Genomic DNA, 19,586 nt, shown 5'->3' with positions numbered 1-19,586 from the left:
CATACAAGCAAACATACATACAAGCAAACATACATATATGCAAACATACATACATGAAAACATATACATACATACATACAAGCAAACATACATACCTACAAGCAAACATACATACAAGCAAACATACATACAAGCAAACATACATACAAGCAAACATACATACATGCAAACATACATACATACAAGCAAGCATACATACATACAAGCAAACATACATACAAGCAAACATACATACAAGCAAAAATACATGCACATATACACATACATGCACATATACACATACAAATATGCAAACATACATACAAGCAAACATACAAGCAAACATACATACAAGCAAACATACATACAAGCAAACATACATACATGCAAACATACATACATGAAAACATACATACATGCAAACATACATGCACATATACACATACATGCACATATACACATACAAACATGACAACATACATACAAGAAAACATATACATACATACACACATACATACATACATACATACACACATACATACATACATACATACCAACATACATACAAAAATAAAATCACCTAAGACGTTCCCACGAAGAGCTGAACGGTCCCGTCACTTTTCTTCTCCCATTCACAATAACAGAGCGGTGGGCGCAGATGAAGTAATCACGTGGGCCTGATATGATTACGTCATCTGCGCCACAACGCATTGTTACTATGAATGCGAGCGGCGCCAAGAAGAAGGAAGATGGCAAGTGACGGGACGGTTCAGAGCGCCGTTAGAACGTCTTAGGTGATTATTATTTTATTTTATATATTTTTAGTTGTTCGCCGGATGCTGATGCAGCACCGATGCGGCGGGTACAAAAATGTAGTGACAGGGTGGGGGAGGGAAAAGTGGCTTGCCGAAACGGGGTGAGTGTAGTGTAGTGTAGTTGACATTCACGGTAAGTTCGTCTCAATCGGGCTTACCATGCCCGCTTGAGACGAACATTCTCCCGATGTTGCTAGAACTACAGTATCTAGCAACATCGGGAGCGCGCACACTGCAGAGCAGAGTGGCTTGATTGACATCGAGCCGCTCACGCCCCTTTTTAGAAAAGATAACCAGCACTTGCTGAGTTATCAAGTGTAAAAAAAAGGCACTTAGGAAATGAATTTTAATTTTTTTTTAACACCAAATGTTTTAAAATTCATTTCCTGCTTAGAATGTATAAAAAAAAAAATTTGAGTCAACTTGGGACAACCCCTTTAAGATCTCATGCATGCGGCCATATTAAGAGAATGTCTCCGTAAGACTGAAATCACACATGCTGTTTTTGATGCAAGTTTTTTTTTAGCCAAACACAGGAGTGGATACAAAAGAGAGGCAATGTATGAGCCGTTCCTTTATACTTTTCCTTCTTTTTGGGTCCACTCCTGTGTTTCGCTAAAAAAAAACTGCATCATAATCTGAAAGTGTGAATTGGATTGATTGATCGATCCATTACTGACCTATGTTAATATAGGCTCTTCAGGATGTGTTGTGTATTTGGTTGTGACTTTTTGTATACTGTTATAGTACATGTACATCTGTGACATGCGCACGCTGTATTGTATCTACTATGTAGAGGCAGCCATTTAATACCTGGATACACATATGTTTTGGATGTTATTATTCCGTACCTGGATAAATATATATTTTAGATGTTACTTATGGACTACATTTTAATATACATAAATACCCTTAGATAGTGGGGCATATATTCATTGTAAGTTGTCCTGTTGATAGTTAACCTACACCATACATTTGGTATCTATATACTTCTTTTGGACATAATTTTCCACATACTTTATGGAGTGTTGCTTTATCAATTTTGTGATTATATAATTTCGGGTATTTTTTCCTGTTTTTCTTCTTGGTTCAGTTAGTAGAAAGGGGTTGCCTTTAGTATCATCTCGGATCATGGCATGAGAGCGATCATGTAGTTAAGATAGTTTCCAGCAGATAGTGGGTATTGTTGGCTTTGTATAGTTGAGAGGGATGTCTAGTGATTTTAATAATTTAGAAGGGTATTGTGTAGCCCCTAAGGGTCGACTAGGACCATTGAGGAGGAGGACTCAGTTTGTTCAATTTGTATATATACACATGATATTAATTTTTTTTAAAATATTTTGTGATTATATCATTGCGGGCATTTTTTCCTCTGTATTTTTCTTCTTGGTTTAATTGTTTGTGCAGACGCCCTGGTTTATCATAGAGGATACTTTTTGCAAGTTGTGTACCTGTGCTGCAAACTGCCTGGAAAACATAGCAAAAAAAAATAAATCTGACTTTTACACTTGCCCCTTAATTATCCACTTCACCTACCCCTGATAAACAACCCAGATTTACACACGAACAGCCTTACCCTATTTTTAACTGCTGGCATAGGTCTGGCATAACGTCACTGTGTGAATTAGTTTCTCTCTCCATTAAACCTATTTTAACTCTCAACAACCTCCGTCAAAAATATAGAGAACTTTCCGTACCACTTTCAATTACAACTTCAGAGCTATTTTGATGAACTTCGACCTAATTTGTCAGAGGCTGAATGGAAACCTACATTGTGCTCTTGGTTTTGACTTGATGGGGATAGAGGAGAATTTACCAAGAACTATAAAATACTCCATAAACCCCTGGACTATACCACTTCTAGTACTGCACTCACAAAATACTCTAGCGATATTCCTGACCTGACGCACACTATTATTTTGAATACTCTTGAATTTGCCTACAAATGCTCATTATACACTTAGGTAAGCTTAAAATAACAAAACAAAAATGGCAGTATAAGTTTGTATGTTTCTGGTATATGAAATGAGCTATGTGATATGATAGATGCACTTCCTACTAAGGCTATGTTCACACCGCTTATTTTTGGCCATTTTTCGGCCCGTAAACGGCCGAAAAATTGGAAGCAGAAGACCTCCAAACATCTGCCCATTGATTTCAATGGGAAAAATGCAGTTTTTAAAAACCGCCGCGTTAAAAAGCGCCAGCGAAATACAAGTGTACGTCACTTCTTGAGCCGTTTTTGGAGCCTTTTTCATTGACTCTGCTCCAAAAACGGACGTAAATAAGGCAGCGAAAAACGCGAGTTGTTAAAAAAAATGGCTGAAAATCAGGAGCTGTTTTCCCTTGAAAACAGCTCCGTATTTTCAGACGTTTTTTAGTAAGCGTGTGAACATACCCTAAGACTGACATAGCAGTCATGATGAGTGACATGGAAAAATATTACTTTACGTCAAGTGGATAATAAAAAAGTGATGTGAACTGACCCTTATAGAGGTAGCAACACTTCTCGATGAGTAACTAATCTTGTGCATTGGGTTAGTAAGGCTATGTTCATATCAGCGCCGGATTCCGAGCATCGGTTCCGTTAGTCCATTCCGGAAACAATAGCATAGCCTACGCTATTGTTTTCGCAAAAAAAAAAAACTTCATGGAACGGAAACAAACGGGAACCAACTGTAACGGAAGCATTACCATTGAGATCAATGGCAATGCAAACGGAAGCTATGGTTTTCGTTTGGCTTTCCGTTCATCGGTTCCTCTGACGGAAAGGTGGAACGAAATCGATGAACGGAAGCCCAACGCTGATGTGAACAGGCCCTAACACCTGGCTGCTTGCTTTCTGAATGTTGGTTTACATTTTGGAAAGACTGACAACATATTGAAATCTGTTGTGGTTTTTGTTGTCACCATAGGTTATTTGTTTATAAAAGTTGGTGAGGACCACTAAATTGTTATTTAGGCCCTAATTCATATAAACATAGAATTCAAGGATGGTGAAAGGGTGTACTTTCTGTTTCCCGTGACTGTATATAATACAGTTTAACAGGATGTAAGTAAAAGTTTTATTAAAGTCAAATATTTATTGAAAGCTTATCTATGGTAATGTTTAAAAAGGCTCTGTCACCAGATTATAACTTGACTATCTCCTACATAGTCTGATCGGTGCTGTAATGTAGATAACAGCAGTGGTTTTTATTTTGAAAAACTATAATTTTTTTAGCATGTTATGAGCAATTTTAGATTTATGCTAATTCGTTTCTTAATGACCAACTGGGCGTGTTTTTACTTTTTACCAATTGGGTATTGTAAAGAGACGTGTATGACGCTGACCAATCAGTGACCAATCAGCATCATACACTTCTCATTGTTCCAGCCCATTGTTAGTATGATTGTGCAGTGAAAGAAGCTGGGCTGGAGCAATGAGAAGTGCAGGACACTGATTGGTCACTGGTTGGTCGGCCTCATACACTCCTCTTTACAAAGCCCAGTTGGTAAAAAGTAAAAACACGCCCAGTTGTCTATTAAGAAACTAATTAGCATAAATCTAAAATAGTTTATAACTTGGTCAAAAATGATAATTTTTCAAAATAAAAACCACTGTTGTTATCTACATTACAGCGCCGATCAGATTATGTAGGAGATGGGGCACTTATAATCTGGCGACAGAGCCTCTTTAAATCCGCATCAGAGGCTCCGTTCAGAGCATCACTGTCCCATTTGACAAGAAGGATAACGTTGCATGCATCGCTATTTTTCCTGTCACCACAGTAAAACCCACAGACTCCATTATAAGTCTGTAGGCGTGTCGGGTGCCAGTAGTGTCTGTCGTACAATGCATCCAGCACTGCTTTCTGGTTTACCTTACAAACGGAAAGCTGGACTCAGATGTGAACAGAGCCTTAGGCCACATGCACATGAACGTGTTTCTGCAGATAAATTGTGGACCCATTCATTTCTATGGGCCCATGCACACGACCGTAGTTTCCACAGTCCGTGCATTGGCCGGGAGTCCGGATAGGACAAGTCATTTTACGGGTTGCTGTCCGGGCTACTAAAAGTCAATGCACATATTGTATGTGCACCGTCCGTGATTGCGGATGGCCCGCGGATGACACTACCCGGCTGTCCGTGGCCGTAATCGTATTACGGGCTGTGTGCATGAGTCCTAACACTACTTAATAAAATCCCTGCTGTGCTTGGTGATTCAGTTATTTATCCAGGGAGATGTTTGTAAAGAGCATCCTCAGAAAAATTCCAGCCACATTGTGAACAATATCTCTTTGGACCCTCATTTAGGCCTCTACGGCAGCAAATGGCCTGGCTGTATTTATAGCTCATTTGTAAATGTGAAACAGGAAGTGTCAATGCACAATTATATAGTAAGGAATACAATACAGAATGCCTATAGAAATGGGTCTTTGTATGTGGTAGAGTGGAGAGCCACTACAAAAAGACGTTCTCACCACGGTGGACCCAGCATGTCCTGCGTTGAAGACTCCATGCGGAGCCTCCATCGCAGATTTGATCTAATTTGCTAATAAAAATAGCGCTGATGGTATGACAGATCCAGCACAGTGCAGTGGTTTATGTTATATATATATATAGGAGGTGTGAATATACCGTACATAAACACCATGCAAAAACTGAATATGTAAGCAGTTACTTTCCCTACTTAAGCAGGAACCCAGCAGAGGTCCCACCTCCACCTATATGTTAAGTGCATGAATAGGGGCTATTAGCCTGTTTACAGCGTAGCCCCTCATGGTAACACGGCGCCCCCCCTTTTTTCCTCCGGTTTTTCTTCAGTTCCTTTTATGGTCATTAATTAAAGGTCATTTGGTTTAACCCTCTTTTTCTCCTATTTTTATTTGGTACTTACCTGTACGAGGTCAAGTTCAGGTCAGTGGTGCCCCACCCACTTGGTCTTGGCACGCACAGGTTCTGGAAAATTCCTATGTGGCAGGAAAATCTGGTGTTTTCATTGGTTCCCTTTGGTAAAACGGCGGGAATTTTGAATATATATTCCCAGGTTTTGGAGTGGTCTGCTGCCCGTCCGAGTTGGATGAAGAAGAGGAACATCATCGCCCCCCCTCCCTTTTATTGTCACGGTATCTTGTTAGTGGGGGTTAGTCGCCCAGTTTATGGGTGGACAAGGTCATGAATTATTGGTATAATATTTATTAAAATATTTGGTATTTATTACAAGTTTAATATTAATTTATTCTATTTATTATGTAACCCCTTAAAGAATACCGCAGCCATTTTATTCCATCTGCATTGTTTCTTGGTCTTTATTTATTAATTACGTTTTTAGTATGTGTGTTTTGAAGGTTGGGTGGCGCTTGTGTTACCATGGTTGGGATAAGCGACTGCTAGACCGTTAAGGGGGTTTTACACTGGGCGATTATCGGGCAGGCGAGCGTTCATAGAACCCTCATTCCTGATAATTTCCCTGTGTAAACAGGGCAGCGATCAGCAGATGAACAAGCAAACGCTCGATCATCTGCTGGTCGTATCGTTTTAAAAAGGTAAAATATTATCGTTGTCGGCAGCACATCCCACTGTGTAAATAGGGAGACGAGCTGCCGACATGATAATAATGGATGAGGACGAGCGATCGGCGTAACGACCACTCCTCCCCATCCATAGCCGATGTCTCGTTGACCGGTACTCGCTGCAACGGCCATTGTAAAAGGGCCATTATTGTCCCATTTTTTCAATGGAAACAGATAGGCAAGTGTGGTGGCTTGCATTGATCTAAAGTGTGCATTGTTTTAAATACTGTGGGGGAAATTCATTAAAACTGGCTTTTCATATGCCAGTCTTGATATAAAGATCGCTGGAGTAAGATGCACCCAATTTATTAAGAGGCGCACGTCTCTTATTAAATTAGGCGCATCTCTGGCAGTCCGTGCTCCTGACCTAAATTATAGTAAATTTGTCCGTAAAGTAGCGTTGACGGCGTAAATGCATCAAAAGTCAAAACAATTTTGCAAATTGCGACTTTTAATGCATTTGCCGAAAAACTGGCACAGAAAAGTTAATCAATTCCCCCCCTGAAAATGACTTAAGATCAAGGGCACGAGTGATTATAAATCCTGCAACGAATAACTATGTGTTTTGCTGAGTGCATTTCTACTTAATTATTTATTTAGGGCTATATTAACTCATAGCAGTCTTATATAGGGATTTGTCTGAACAGATTGTCCCACCAGAGCAGAGGGACAATGGTAATGGTTTCTTGTGTACATTTGGGTATGTGCCGGTAAAGCTCCGGATGCATTCGCATAACTTATCCATAGGACTCCATTGACCCCACATATGACAAAAGGGTGTTTTTTCGGCATACGTCCGGCCGGTACACTGTATTAATTAGCATAGTTGACTACCACATACAACATAAACAAATCTCATCCACATGTTGCGGATTTTCCCAATTGACTTAAATGGGGAAGAAAAATCTGCGATCAAATCCGCAGTTCATGTAGAGTTGCTAATTTTGCTGCGGATCCGTGGCAAAATTTTCAAGTGAGGATTTTAACGAAATAATTTTTTTTTTTTTTTGCTTCTTAGAAAATCAACTCCAAAATTTGAAGTGGAATCCAAACCTTGCGAACCAGGCCTAAAACGACAAAGTGGGAGCTGTGTCGTTACATGGACTTCCCTTTAAATTCCAAACCCTCAGAGTACAATACTGAGTATCTCAACAGTTGAATCTTAAAGAAGACTTGAATTAACCCTTTGAAGAAAACGTTTCAGTGATTCACTTGGTAGCCCAATTTGTTTGGTTGGCCATCCCTTCATGGCAAGGACAGATCTTGCTCTTGAGTTGAGGATTCTGTAGTTAACCATCACAAAGAACAGTAGCTTCACATCTTACATTCCTTTTTATTTACATTTCCATAGCACATGTCCCTATGTGAGTTACCGACAATGTAATCCACATTATACCATATGACATAATATTGAAGGAGCTACCGCAGTTGACAAACGACGAACTTCCAGGAGCCTTGGACTTCAACACTAGATAAGCACAGAATTTATTGTGTCCATTCCATTAACTATTAACCACACAGACCTTCAGAGGAAACCACGAATGATACAAAACATACCTCTGTAGGGTCGCTGATACCTTACCAAAAATATCTGTCATATTTTGCAAGCAGAACGAAATGTCATTTGGTAGATAACTGGTAAAATATTAATTTTTCTGTTCTGCAAAGGCTTGATTGCCATCACAAAGTCATAGTACATTCATTAACTCTTCAAAGACAGACCCTTTTTAAGATAAATTATAATAGAATAGAAACCGGAGCGCAGTTTACAATTGCAGGAGAAATGACACTTTCTATAAATGAAATCCTGGCTTGTCTGTATGCGGCAACATGATCTATTAAGCGGAGAACATTTTGTTCATAATTAAATGTTCTCTTTTTAATATGATTACATTCTTATTTGGTACAGCCATAAAAAAGCACATCTTTCTGCAGTAATGTGACTTTCCGGAGGCACAACTAGATTTAGCGTACGGTCACAAGTACGGTTTGATTTGTGTTGTGACTGATGCAGTGAATTACTTCAGATGTTACATTGTATTTAATGGTGTTTTAATGAATTTAAGGGCCTGTTCACATCAGCGTTGGAGGCTCCGTGAGGGGCCTCTGTCACAGATCCGGCCCAATATACTAGAAACGACGGCAGCATGCTGCGATATTGTTACCGGTAAAACTGCGTACAGTATGAAGGAAATCGGACGGACCCCATTCAATTCACACGCTGTGTGATTTTCAGTGCACTTTTCTTTTTATTTCCTAAAACCATAGCACACCCTTTTGGCATTTTATTTAATATAGTTTATACTTTAATGGGGAGAAAAGCAGCATTTAAAATAATTTATCGTGTGGTACGATTTTCATAAAAGCAATTCTAAAAACATTTACGTTACTCCGCTTTCAGACGGCCATCGTAGGGATGCATTTTTACGTCGGCATTAGGCCTCATACAGAGAGCTGTATTGTGATTTTGCACAGAGCCGTAATAGACGGTACCTCAGGTATGCCTTCAATTTCATGCTAATGTATACTGAAGTTTTCTTTGTTTTGTTTTTTTGACAGATAGGGTATGAATCTGACAGAAAAAAAAAATCACGGCATGCTCCATCAGATGCCATATGTACAAAGCTTTTCTAGCGGAGAATAGCTCCATACATACAACATACGATGAATCATTGTACTGCGGCACACAGAGTCCCTGCAGCTCCAGAGTTCAACATCCCAAACCACCAGGAATATTAGGTGTTAACTCATAACCTCTCTAGATCATCACAGATATTAATTTACCCCTCCCCTAGATCACCAGAAATATTACGTATCCCCTTAGATGACTAAAGACGAATAGGGACATTACCAGGAATACTATCACAAACCCCTAAACCACCGTATTTAACAACGTGTGATGCAGTACAGTTGGCAATGTGAGTGTAATGGGGGAAAATTATGTCAAATTTACATATTAGTTAAAAACTACCTTAGAAATTAAATTAGATCTGTGATCAATGAACCTATAATATATCTCATGGCAGCCGGAACGACACGGAGGTTCTACAGCAATTAGTAAACGCATTGTTATATAGGACCTTATTTAAAGGCTATGTAAGCCTTCAGAACCTTTTTTTTTACTTTAAGGCTTCCAAAATAAAGCAACTTTTGCAATAGGTTTAATAAAAAATGTGCTACCTTTTTGTGCCTATAACAGCTGTGCAGACCTATGAATGTCCATGGTAACAGACGACAACAAGCCAAAATATGTGTAATCGGATCCACCCTCATTTCTAACTATTTTTTTGTAGTTTAAAGAGGCTCTGTCACCAGATTTTGCAGCCCCTATCTGCTATTGCAGCAGATCGGCGCTGCAATGTAGATTACAGTAACGTTTTTATTTTTAAAAAACGAGCATTTTTGGCCAAGTTATGACCATTTTTGTATTTATGCAAATGAGGCTTGCTAAAGTCCAACTGGGCGTGTTTACAGTAAAAGTCCAACTGGGCGGGTATTATGTGCGTACATCGGGGCGTTTTTAATACTTTTACTAGCTGGGCGTTCTGACGAGAAGTATCATCCACTTCTCTTCAGAACGCCCAGCTTCTGGCAGTGCAGACACAGCGTGTTCTCGAGAGATCACGCTGTGACGTCACTCACTTCCTGCCCCAGATCCTGCATCGTGTCAGACGAGCGAGGACACATCGGCACCAGAGGCTACAGTTGTTAGGGATCTGCCAGGTACTACGTCTAGGTATACTCCTGGGATTAATCAATCCACACCTGAGGCCAGACCTGTTCGACTGACACCATCTCCCACCAACCAGGGTGGCAGGCTCAGGAGTGGGAGAGCCTATCGCGGCCTGGTCAGTCGGAGTTAGCTCCGCCCCCTGTCCTTTATTACCTGCTGTGTTCTCCTCCTCAGTGCTTGTAATTCTTCTGGATTCCTGGCCCCACTGCTGCTTGCTCCAGCCTGCTTCTGCCGTGCTTCTGCCTTGCTGCTGTTCTGCTTAACCCGCTTTGCTTTGCCTCCGGCTTGCTTCCTCCTCCGTGCTCACTTGGGTATACTCCACTTCATCCTGGTCCTGACAACTCATTCACCGCTCCGTTTCCTCGCGGCGTTCCGTGGGCTACTGCCCCTTCCCTTGCGTGTTCCCTGTTTGTTCTCCCGTGCACTTAGACAGCGTAGGGACCGCCGCCCAGTTGTACCCCGTCGCCTAGGGCGGGTCGTTGCAAGTAGGCAGGGACAGGGCGGTGGGTAGATTAGGGCTCACTTTCCCTTCACCTCCTTCCTGCCATTACAACAGTTGATTTTGCAGCAGCATCGGCGTTTGCAGGTAAGTCGATGTAGCTACTTACCTGCAAACGCTGATGCTACTGCAGAATCAACTGTAGCCTCTGGTGCCGACACGATGCAGGACCTGGGGCAGGAAGTGAGTGACGTCACAGCGTGATCTCTAGAGAACACGCTGTGTGTCTGCACTGCCAGAAGCTGGGTGTTAACGAACAGAAGTGGATGATGCTGATTCGTCAGCATCATACACTCCCATTCCTAACGCCCAGCTAGTAAAAGAAGTAAAAACGCCCCGATGTACACACATAATACACGCCCAGTTGTACTTTTACTGTAAACACGCCCAGTTGTACTTTTGCAAGCCTCATTTGCATAAATACAAAAATGGTCATAACTTGGCCAAAAATGCTCGTTTTTTAAAAATAAAAACGTTACTGTAATCTACATTGCAGCGCCGATCTGCTACAATAGCAGATAGGGGTTGCAAAATCTGGTGACAGAGCCTCTTTAACCAACGTAGGGCAACAGAATGGAGATTGATTGTAGGGCAGACTACACAGGCTTTGTTTGTAGTCTGTTACCATGGAGACACAGGTTTTTATATAAGCTGTAGACACAAAAGAGTAGATTTCTAATGAAAAATATTTGCAAAGTTGCTTTATTTTTCATTTTAAATGCTTTGGAGCAGAAACGGTTTGCACAAAGGTAGACATAGCCTTTAAAAGCTCAACTTTGGGGCCTAATTTTAAAAGGCAACATAGTGCAAAGATGCAAGCACTCATAGATTTTAATTGTACAAATGTAAAGCTCTACCATCATAGGTACCCTACATTAACCATTATGTGATGACTGGGGTTTACGCATATAACCGCTGTTATTTGCCATTTACAGACAACCTAGGATTTTCTTTAAAAACGTAGTTTCCTTTGTGTTATATGAGTTCATATGTTAAGAATGTTACATAGTCTATAATTTAAAATGCATTCCACAGTCATGCAATTTCTCTATGAGCAGATGTACAGAGTAAGAAACAGATTGAATGGATCTGTAAGGGTATGTGCACACGATGAGAGGCTTTTACGGCTGAAATGACAGACTGTTTTCAGGAGAAAACAGCTGCCTCGTTTCAGACGTAATTGCTCCTCCTCGCATTTTGCGAGGCTTCTCTGACAGCCGTAAATTTTGAGCTGTGCTTCATTGAGTTCAATGAAGAACGGCTCAAATTATGTCTGAAAGAAGTGTCCTGCACTTCTTTTGACGAGGCTGTATTTTTACACGTCGTCGTTTGACAGCTCAAATTACAGGTCGTCTGCACAGTACGTCGGCAAACCCATTCAAATGAATGGGCAGATGTTTGCCGACGTATTGTAGCCCTATTTTCAGACGTAAAACGCCTCGTTTACGTCTGAAAATAGGTCGTGTGAACCCAGCCTAACACAGAAATGCATGTTACTCTTTCTGTGTCTGGAATAAAAAAAACATATTTTTTTCCCCATATTTAGCAAAATAGAAACTGCTATCTTCACGCAACTCGCTTGCAGTGAGGGTATGCTCACACACAGAGTAAAAACTGCGGATTTTCCGCAATGGATTTAATTACGGAAAATCCGTTGCGTATTACAGTAGCAGCAGAGTGGATGAGATTTGAACAAATCTTACCCGTTCTGCCGCAAAAATCGCAAATCAGAAAAAAACAACCTTTTCTGTTTAATATTAATAAAAAGGTTAATACATACCCTCCGGACATTTACATAGCGACGCGTTCTTCTGTTTTCCGTCCAGGCCGGCCTCCTGGGATGACAGTTCATCCCATGTGACTGCTGCAGCCAGTCACAGGCTGCAGCAGTCACATGGGCTGCAGCGTCATCCTAGGAGGCCGGGCTGCACGGAGAACAGAGGGACGAATCACTATCACAATGGAGAACGGGGTAAGTATGAACTTTTTTTTCTACAGCAGTCTTCCGCAGCGGAGATTCTGCCCGAAAATCTGTACCACAATGTGGTACGGTTTTCCGTTCGGAATTCCCTGCGGGTTTCAGGACGGATACGCTGTGTGAACATAGCCTTAGGAGTACAGTCATTTCAGTTGGGTCTTGAAAACCGTTTATGAACAGTGTAAACTCATCCAAACTTTACTTCTACAGAACATAAAGGGACTTTGTTGTTTTTTTTAGTATAATGTCCCAATTATATTTCTATTTTTAGATGATAAACCTGACTCTAAGTATTAGCAAGCTATTCTAAATGCTTACACCACAAGTTCACTCTACAAGTCACTATATGAGTGTCTCGATGAATAAATCTGAGCACATGACTCACATACAATGCAATATACTATTTCCTGTAAAAGGGCAGCTTTATTTATATGCATTAGTATCTGTATGACCAAAACTGATATAAACTAGCTACTTTTATTCATTACATTTGAGATTCTTATTCCTATAGAACATCGACTAAACAAAATTTGGGTTTAGATATAAAATTGGGCTGGCCACACGTTCTTTAGAAGGATAGACTGATAAACTGGCCTGGTTTTGTCACAAGTGTACCTTAAAATAAGAAGCGTGCTTGAAAAAGGAATTTCAATAAATGCCATCTCTGTATGTCATTTGCAGGGTTAGCTAAAAATGTGCTATAAACCAGCTGCATATCCAGTGTGGATAGTTGCGTAAGGCTCTGTTCACATCACATCTTCTATGACAGATGTATACAAATCAAAAGACAAAAAAAAAGTTAACAATTACTCTAATGTACCCATTGGCTTTCATTGCATAGATGTATACCGAAAGCGTAACATTTGGCAAATTTGTGTCTGAATGCTGTTTTTTGGGGGTTACTGAATAATTTTAGGCTACAAACCTTTCAGTCTTACAAAATCTTACATGTTAAAGTAAACATTTTTTTTTGTTACAATAGAAGTCAATGGCAGACAGATCCAAATGTATATACAAATGTATACATTTGCAAGTATAAACGCAAATAAAAACAACAAAAATTTTGTTTCCATCTGATGTAGGACGCACCAATATGGTGTGAACATGGCCTCAGTGGGTGGCAAAGTTGGGTGGTAAAGTCCACATTAGACTTTCTACAGATTTCTGTGTATGACTTTTCACAAGTGTAGTATTTAAAATCCTATATAAAAATGATGTTGAGAATTGTTTTGGACAGGCAAATGTTACTCAACACAAGAGATATAAACCCAGATTTGAAAAGCATCTTCTAGAGATTTTTAATATAGTGAATGCATATTTCTATTTAAAAAGGATTGGTTACGATAAGATAACATTTATTAAAGGGAAACTCTACCTAAATGTATCATCTGATGTCATGTAGCTAATGGTGTAAAATTTAAAGGGGTTGTGCACTACTTGACAACTGATGACCTATCCACCGGAGCTGTCCGACACCCAAACCCTGCACCGTTAAAGAGGCTCTGTCACCACATTATAAGTGCCCTATCTCCTACATAAGGAGATGGGCGCTATAATGTAGGTGACAGCAGTGCTTTTTATTTAGAAAAACGATCTATTTTTACCACGTTAGGAGCGATTTTAGCTTTATGCTAATGACTTTCTAAATGCCCAACTGGGCGTGTTTTTACTTTAGACAAAGTGGGCGTTGTGGAGAGCAATGTATGACGCTGACCAATCAGTGACCAATCAGCGTCATACACTTCTCTCTATTCATTTAGTCAGCGCATAGGGCTCCTGCTAGATCACTATGTGCTGTCTTATACTGACACATTAACGTTACTGAAGTGTTTAGACAGTGAATAGACATTCCTTCCAGCCAGGACGGGATGTCTATTCACAATTCCGACACTTCGCTAACGTTTCTGTGGGACTTACAGCAGAGCAAACGTAATCTCGCGAGATCACGCTGTAAATGCCAGGTAACAGCGAGATTACGCTTTGCTATGCTGTAAGTCCCACACAAACGTTAGCGAAGTGTCAGGATTGTGAATAGACATCCCGTCCTGGCTGGAAGGAATGTCTATTCACTGTCTAAACACTTCAGTAACGTTAATGTGTCAGTATAAGACAGAACATACTGATCTAGCAGGATCCCTATGCACTGACTAAATGAATGGAGAGAAGTGTATGACGCTGATTAGTTACTGATTGGTCAGCGTCATACACTTCTCTTTACAACGCCCACTTGGTCTAAAGTAAAAACACGCCCAGTTGGGCATTAAGAAAGTCATTAGCATAAAGCTAAAATCGCTAACAACGTGGTAAAAATAGATCGTTTTTCTAAATAAAAAACACTGCTGTCACCTACATTACAGCGCCGATCTCCTTATGTAGGAGATAGGGCACTTATAATGTGGTGACTGAGCCTCTTTAAGCCGCTCCGGCTGCCTCCGATCACCGGACATACATGCCGGAAGAAGTTGGCTCCGGCCACTGAATAGTGGCCAGCTGCCGTACTGCAGCTCTGCTCCTATTTAAGTGAATAGGAGCAGAGCTGCAGTTCGGCAGCTCTGCCGCTGTCCTATGTACGGAGCCAACTGCTTCCGGCTCTGTACATAGCATAATGGGCCATAACATCCGGTGCCCGGAGATAGCTGGAGAGGCTAAACGATGCGGGATCCAGGTGTCGGAACCGCACCAATGATATTCTGATGACCTATCCGGCGGATAGGTCATCAGTTGTTCAGTAGTGGACAACCCCTTTAATGCTGCAAGATGTCCAGTGATGTAACCTTCCAAAAGCAAACGTCATGGTAGGATATCCCTTTTGAAGCTCCTTAATAGGGTCTTCTCATGAGATTTAGCATCTATTCTGTAGTTTACTAAGGGATCTGATAAAAAATATATACTATTAGGCAATTTTATTAATAACGTAACCCAGCAGGAATAAACGTATTCTTTATATGAGGGGATGTGGAGATAATCCAAATTTGGATCTCTCAGAAGGGATTTACACAGTTTAGCTATATCATAGTATTTAAATAGGGAGTAATATTCTAATATTAAGTTATGAGGGACACAACCTCTCCTGGGATGACCTTCCTAGATGATTATAAGAAGCCATATAATGGTACAGAACTTCAGTAATGCATATCACTATACACTACTATTAGATAGTGCAGCTCAGATTGCAGTACACATCCTAAACAATATACCACTTATAAGGAACAGCAATTCAAGTGAGATTTTTGTGCAATGTGCTTTGAGCAATAAGCCATAGCTGACCATGTGTTTTGGGAGTAAGTAAACAATAGCCAACAGTTGACCACTTTGAGCATTTTCTTTTATAAATTGGACATTCACATTTTCAAAATGTAGAACAATCTTCATGAAAATGTGCAATGATGACCAATTTCTATAGCTCAAGAGCAAATGATGTTATATAATCATGGATACTAATCCCACACTAAAATACATTCTGATAAATGTTCACAGCTTGTCTGCAGTGGAAAGAGAAGATCCAGTTCCTTTCCAACTACAGCAGTAATAGAAAGATGCATAAGTTATACCATAGACCTGTACCATCTGCCCAGGTACATGAATGCCTCTCAAAGCAGCATATATTTACAACTGCTAACATTTCCCCCTCTGGCCATGTTTGGTATGACTGCTAGCAGTACAGAGACATCCGGCTTCTGCGCATAGCTTCACTAATTAAGTAAGCAGGGCTTAATTCAGGCTCCTCTGTCATAATTACTATATTCTGCCATTCGCCAGTCTGGTTTGATTGTTTTATCGTGTCCACTACACAAAGAGCATAAAGACAGTCATCAAAGGTAGCTGCCATTGTCAGCGGCCTGCCATCCCACGTTCTCCTGTCTTCCTGGTCTTCAAATGCCTGCCGCACTGCCTGTACCATTTTGATAGTCCCTCTCAGGTATGGGGAGGGAATGTCGCTAAAAGCCTTTTCAGGCAAGAGGGAATTGCTGACGGGTGTGGAGTCCTTTAAAAGTAGTTCTCGCTCGGAGGAGCTGTTTCTTTGTCCATAGAGATCTGTCCCCATTACAATTAGTCTACCAGATGATCCAACAACTATTACATCTTGTTTAAACTCCCCAGGGACATTAAAGTTGAGGGTAACTGTACAGCACACTCCACCTTCAAGGACCATCTGAAATGTACAGAAATCATCGCTGGTTATCTGTCGTATTCCTTGTATGTGGTCTGTCTGCTTTACAAAGGTTTTCAGCAGTCCATGGACCTTCACTGCTTTCTGGTTGGTCAGGAAAGTCAAGAGGTCTATTATGTAGCTACCAACAGAATGTAGTCCGCCACCACCCATGAGATCATCACAGCTCCAGTTGTATTTCTTTCCCAGTAGACTTCCACTGTGGACCTGTACCTCACACACTTGAAGTTCGCCCACGTATCCTTCTTGAATCAGCTGCTTCATCTTCGCAAAAGCGGGCAGAAATCGCAATACATTTCCCATGATGCTCATGAGCTTGGGATAATAGTGGGCAGCCGACATCATTCGAAATGCATCAAGGGGTGTTGCTGTTCTGTCACAGATGACATTCTTACCAATCCCTGCAGAACAATAAGGAAAGCATTAGCCATATACGACTACATTATGCCCTACATACAATAATTGATACATTGTATCTAATGTTCGTGGCATTATTTACTCAGTTACAATGTCACTAATCACAAAGGAAAGAATTTATTCCTAGAAACAGAAGTATCTATGATTGCATATTTCTTCTATAGAGCAATGGCCGGTGGAGAAGGCCTGTAACACGTAGACACCTTACATGTTCTAATAGGATACCAGATTTCTGATTCCTAACAATGTACATAGTCTATACTATGAGAATATTGTTTAAGATACCGTTTAGGAAAATATGCTCTTACAAGTGATCATCACTACTCCACACGCCATGAAAGTTTCTGGAAATGTAATCCCTATAGGAATGTGCTGTATGTCACGTCCTTTAGAAACATGAAATAATGCCTGAGAATGCAGACTTAATGACATTATACGGAGCCAATAAAGCGGCTGCACTATGAATAATGCTCTGCTCTCCAAGAAGCTACATTTTTTATGTTTTTTTTTTAAAGTCGTATACAGTTTATAAAGTTAATTCATGGTTTGAGTCTTTTAGTTAATATCTAACCACAGTACATTCACAGAAACATAACAGGCACTACCCTGTGATTACATAGTAAACATGAAAGAAGATTTGCATCTAGTTCCAGTTCCTACCTGCTGTCCCTGCTATCAGATATTAATATTACTTCATTATTAATTTACCTGCTAAAAAACCATTAGGGCACATAGATGTCATACCCATTTTAGCCAGGCATACACATTAGACAGCCATTGGGGGACTGTAGCCCATAAGTATTAGATCCATTGGCCAATCCCCCAATTGGGGGACCGTAGCCCATACATATTAGATCCATTGTTGCTGCTCATAAATCGTTGTGCTTAGTGACGATGAGAGCTACCAGAGGGTTGTCACATATGCTCAACTTGAGGCGATAACTAAAGCTACAAAAAGGGCATCATTGAGAGAGGCTAGTCCTAAGGTCAGGATCATTTGCCGGTATCATTTTCTATCTCTTATGCAAACCAAAATAGGCCTATATAATACTGTTGAGCACTGACCAGTTTCCTGCAGATCTCTGCAGGCAACAAGAATTCATGCTGCTTCATTAATACTCAGCTCAGCAAACAGTCCAAATACAGAAGATCGAAGGAGCCTTGAGAAAATAGTGGGAGACTGCCGGGAAGAAGATGGATATGGCAAGCAACACTGCTGATTATAGTTCCTTATGGATTCCACCGTCACGCTTAGTTTGCTCACGACCGGCTTGTTTTATTGCCATAAATTCACCACTTTGTGTAATGCTCTTTGCTGGATTCGAGCAATTTTAAAGGACAAGAATAGCGCAGTCCACAGAAATATTCCAGAACAAATTCTGGAAACCTGACAGTCCCCATTATAAGTTTGTGGGATGCAGCAAGTTTCGTTGGGATCTGTTTCAAGGTTGATCTGTCATAGCTGTCAAGGCTCCATTATGAACAGAAGCCATGACACTAATGTGCACAAGGCCTAACATAGAGATGCCATTCTATTATTAGGACAATTACGGTAAGCCTACATGTATGACCAGACTAATATGTGATGTTTCAGGTTTGTCTTGTTTGTTTGTCCTTATGTGTAAAAAGAAAAAATGACATGATTCTTTTCTAAGAAAAGATGGATTATTCTTTTAGGTGCACCCTCTTTATAATCGACTGAAAAATAGTGACGAAATCTACCCCTATATGCTGCATTTAGGCTTATGAAAGCTGTCAAAAAAAGTTCCTCACACTCAACTCATAGCCTCAGCTGTATCTCACGAGATTCACATCCCTTAGGCGCATTCACATGGTCTATTTTCTATGAACTGAATAGGGTTGGCAAAAATAAAATAAAAACGGGGCTATACAGTAACATCTCAGCAAACGGTAAAGACAAATTCATACGTCTACGGTGATACAAGAGGCAAAAGTAATTGCGTGTCCCCATTTCTAAGAATATATAACGGAAGAAAAGAAGCTTCGATCTATCATATTGGATAATGTGCCATAAATATACAAATCCATAATGTCATGTGAGTATATATTGACTCAGCATATAGACAATAGAAAAGGACACCACCTAATTCATGAATCTCCATTCACACATATGAAACATCTGACCACTGTTTTGTTTTTTTGTTTTTTAAGTATAACGACAGGATCAAATAAAAAATAAAAAAAAGTCCTGATGCGAACTTGGCCTAATAGCGACAAAGAGATGCAAATGAGCTCAAGCTTTTATATAAATGATTTTACCCAAGCAAGCCAATTTTTGTGCTGCCCCTACTGCCATAACTACTTTCACCCCACTTTTGCAGACAATATAATATTTAAATAAAAAATGTACATATAAAAAATACAATCAGAATTCTCTGCTTCCATCTGTAAATAAACTACTTATAGTCAAAAATA

The 19,586-nt window shown here is 40.3% G+C and overlaps 1 protein-coding gene and 1 long non-coding RNA gene across 2 annotated transcripts in view; one reads left to right on the top strand and one right to left on the bottom strand.

Moving 5' to 3' along the window:
- Positions 1–685: 685 nt before the first annotated feature.
- On the top strand, positions 686–8,418 carry LOC142652750 (uncharacterized). Its single transcript, XR_012847914.1, has 2 exons — positions 686–773; positions 7,371–8,418. It is a non-coding gene; the product is annotated as an uncharacterized LOC142652750 (long non-coding RNA).
- Positions 8,419–14,951: 6,533 nt separating this feature from the next.
- The window catches only part of GFOD1 (Gfo/Idh/MocA-like oxidoreductase domain containing 1), an 82,805-nt gene continuing 78,170 nt past the window's right edge, over positions 14,952–19,586 (bottom strand). The window contains exon 2 of the mRNA XM_075828424.1: positions 14,952–17,134. Within this exon, the coding sequence (XP_075684539.1) occupies positions 16,215–17,134 (920 nt within the window). The 3' untranslated portion in view covers positions 14,952–16,214. The remainder of the gene's footprint in view (positions 17,135–19,586) is intronic.

This window comes from Rhinoderma darwinii, chromosome 5, assembly GCF_050947455.1.
Source record: "Rhinoderma darwinii isolate aRhiDar2 chromosome 5, aRhiDar2.hap1, whole genome shotgun sequence".
In the NCBI taxonomy this organism is placed as follows: domain Eukaryota; kingdom Metazoa; phylum Chordata; class Amphibia; order Anura; family Rhinodermatidae; genus Rhinoderma; species Rhinoderma darwinii.
The sequence above is the reverse complement of the archived record's forward strand: the minus strand, read 5'-3'. Positions and strand labels throughout refer to the sequence as shown.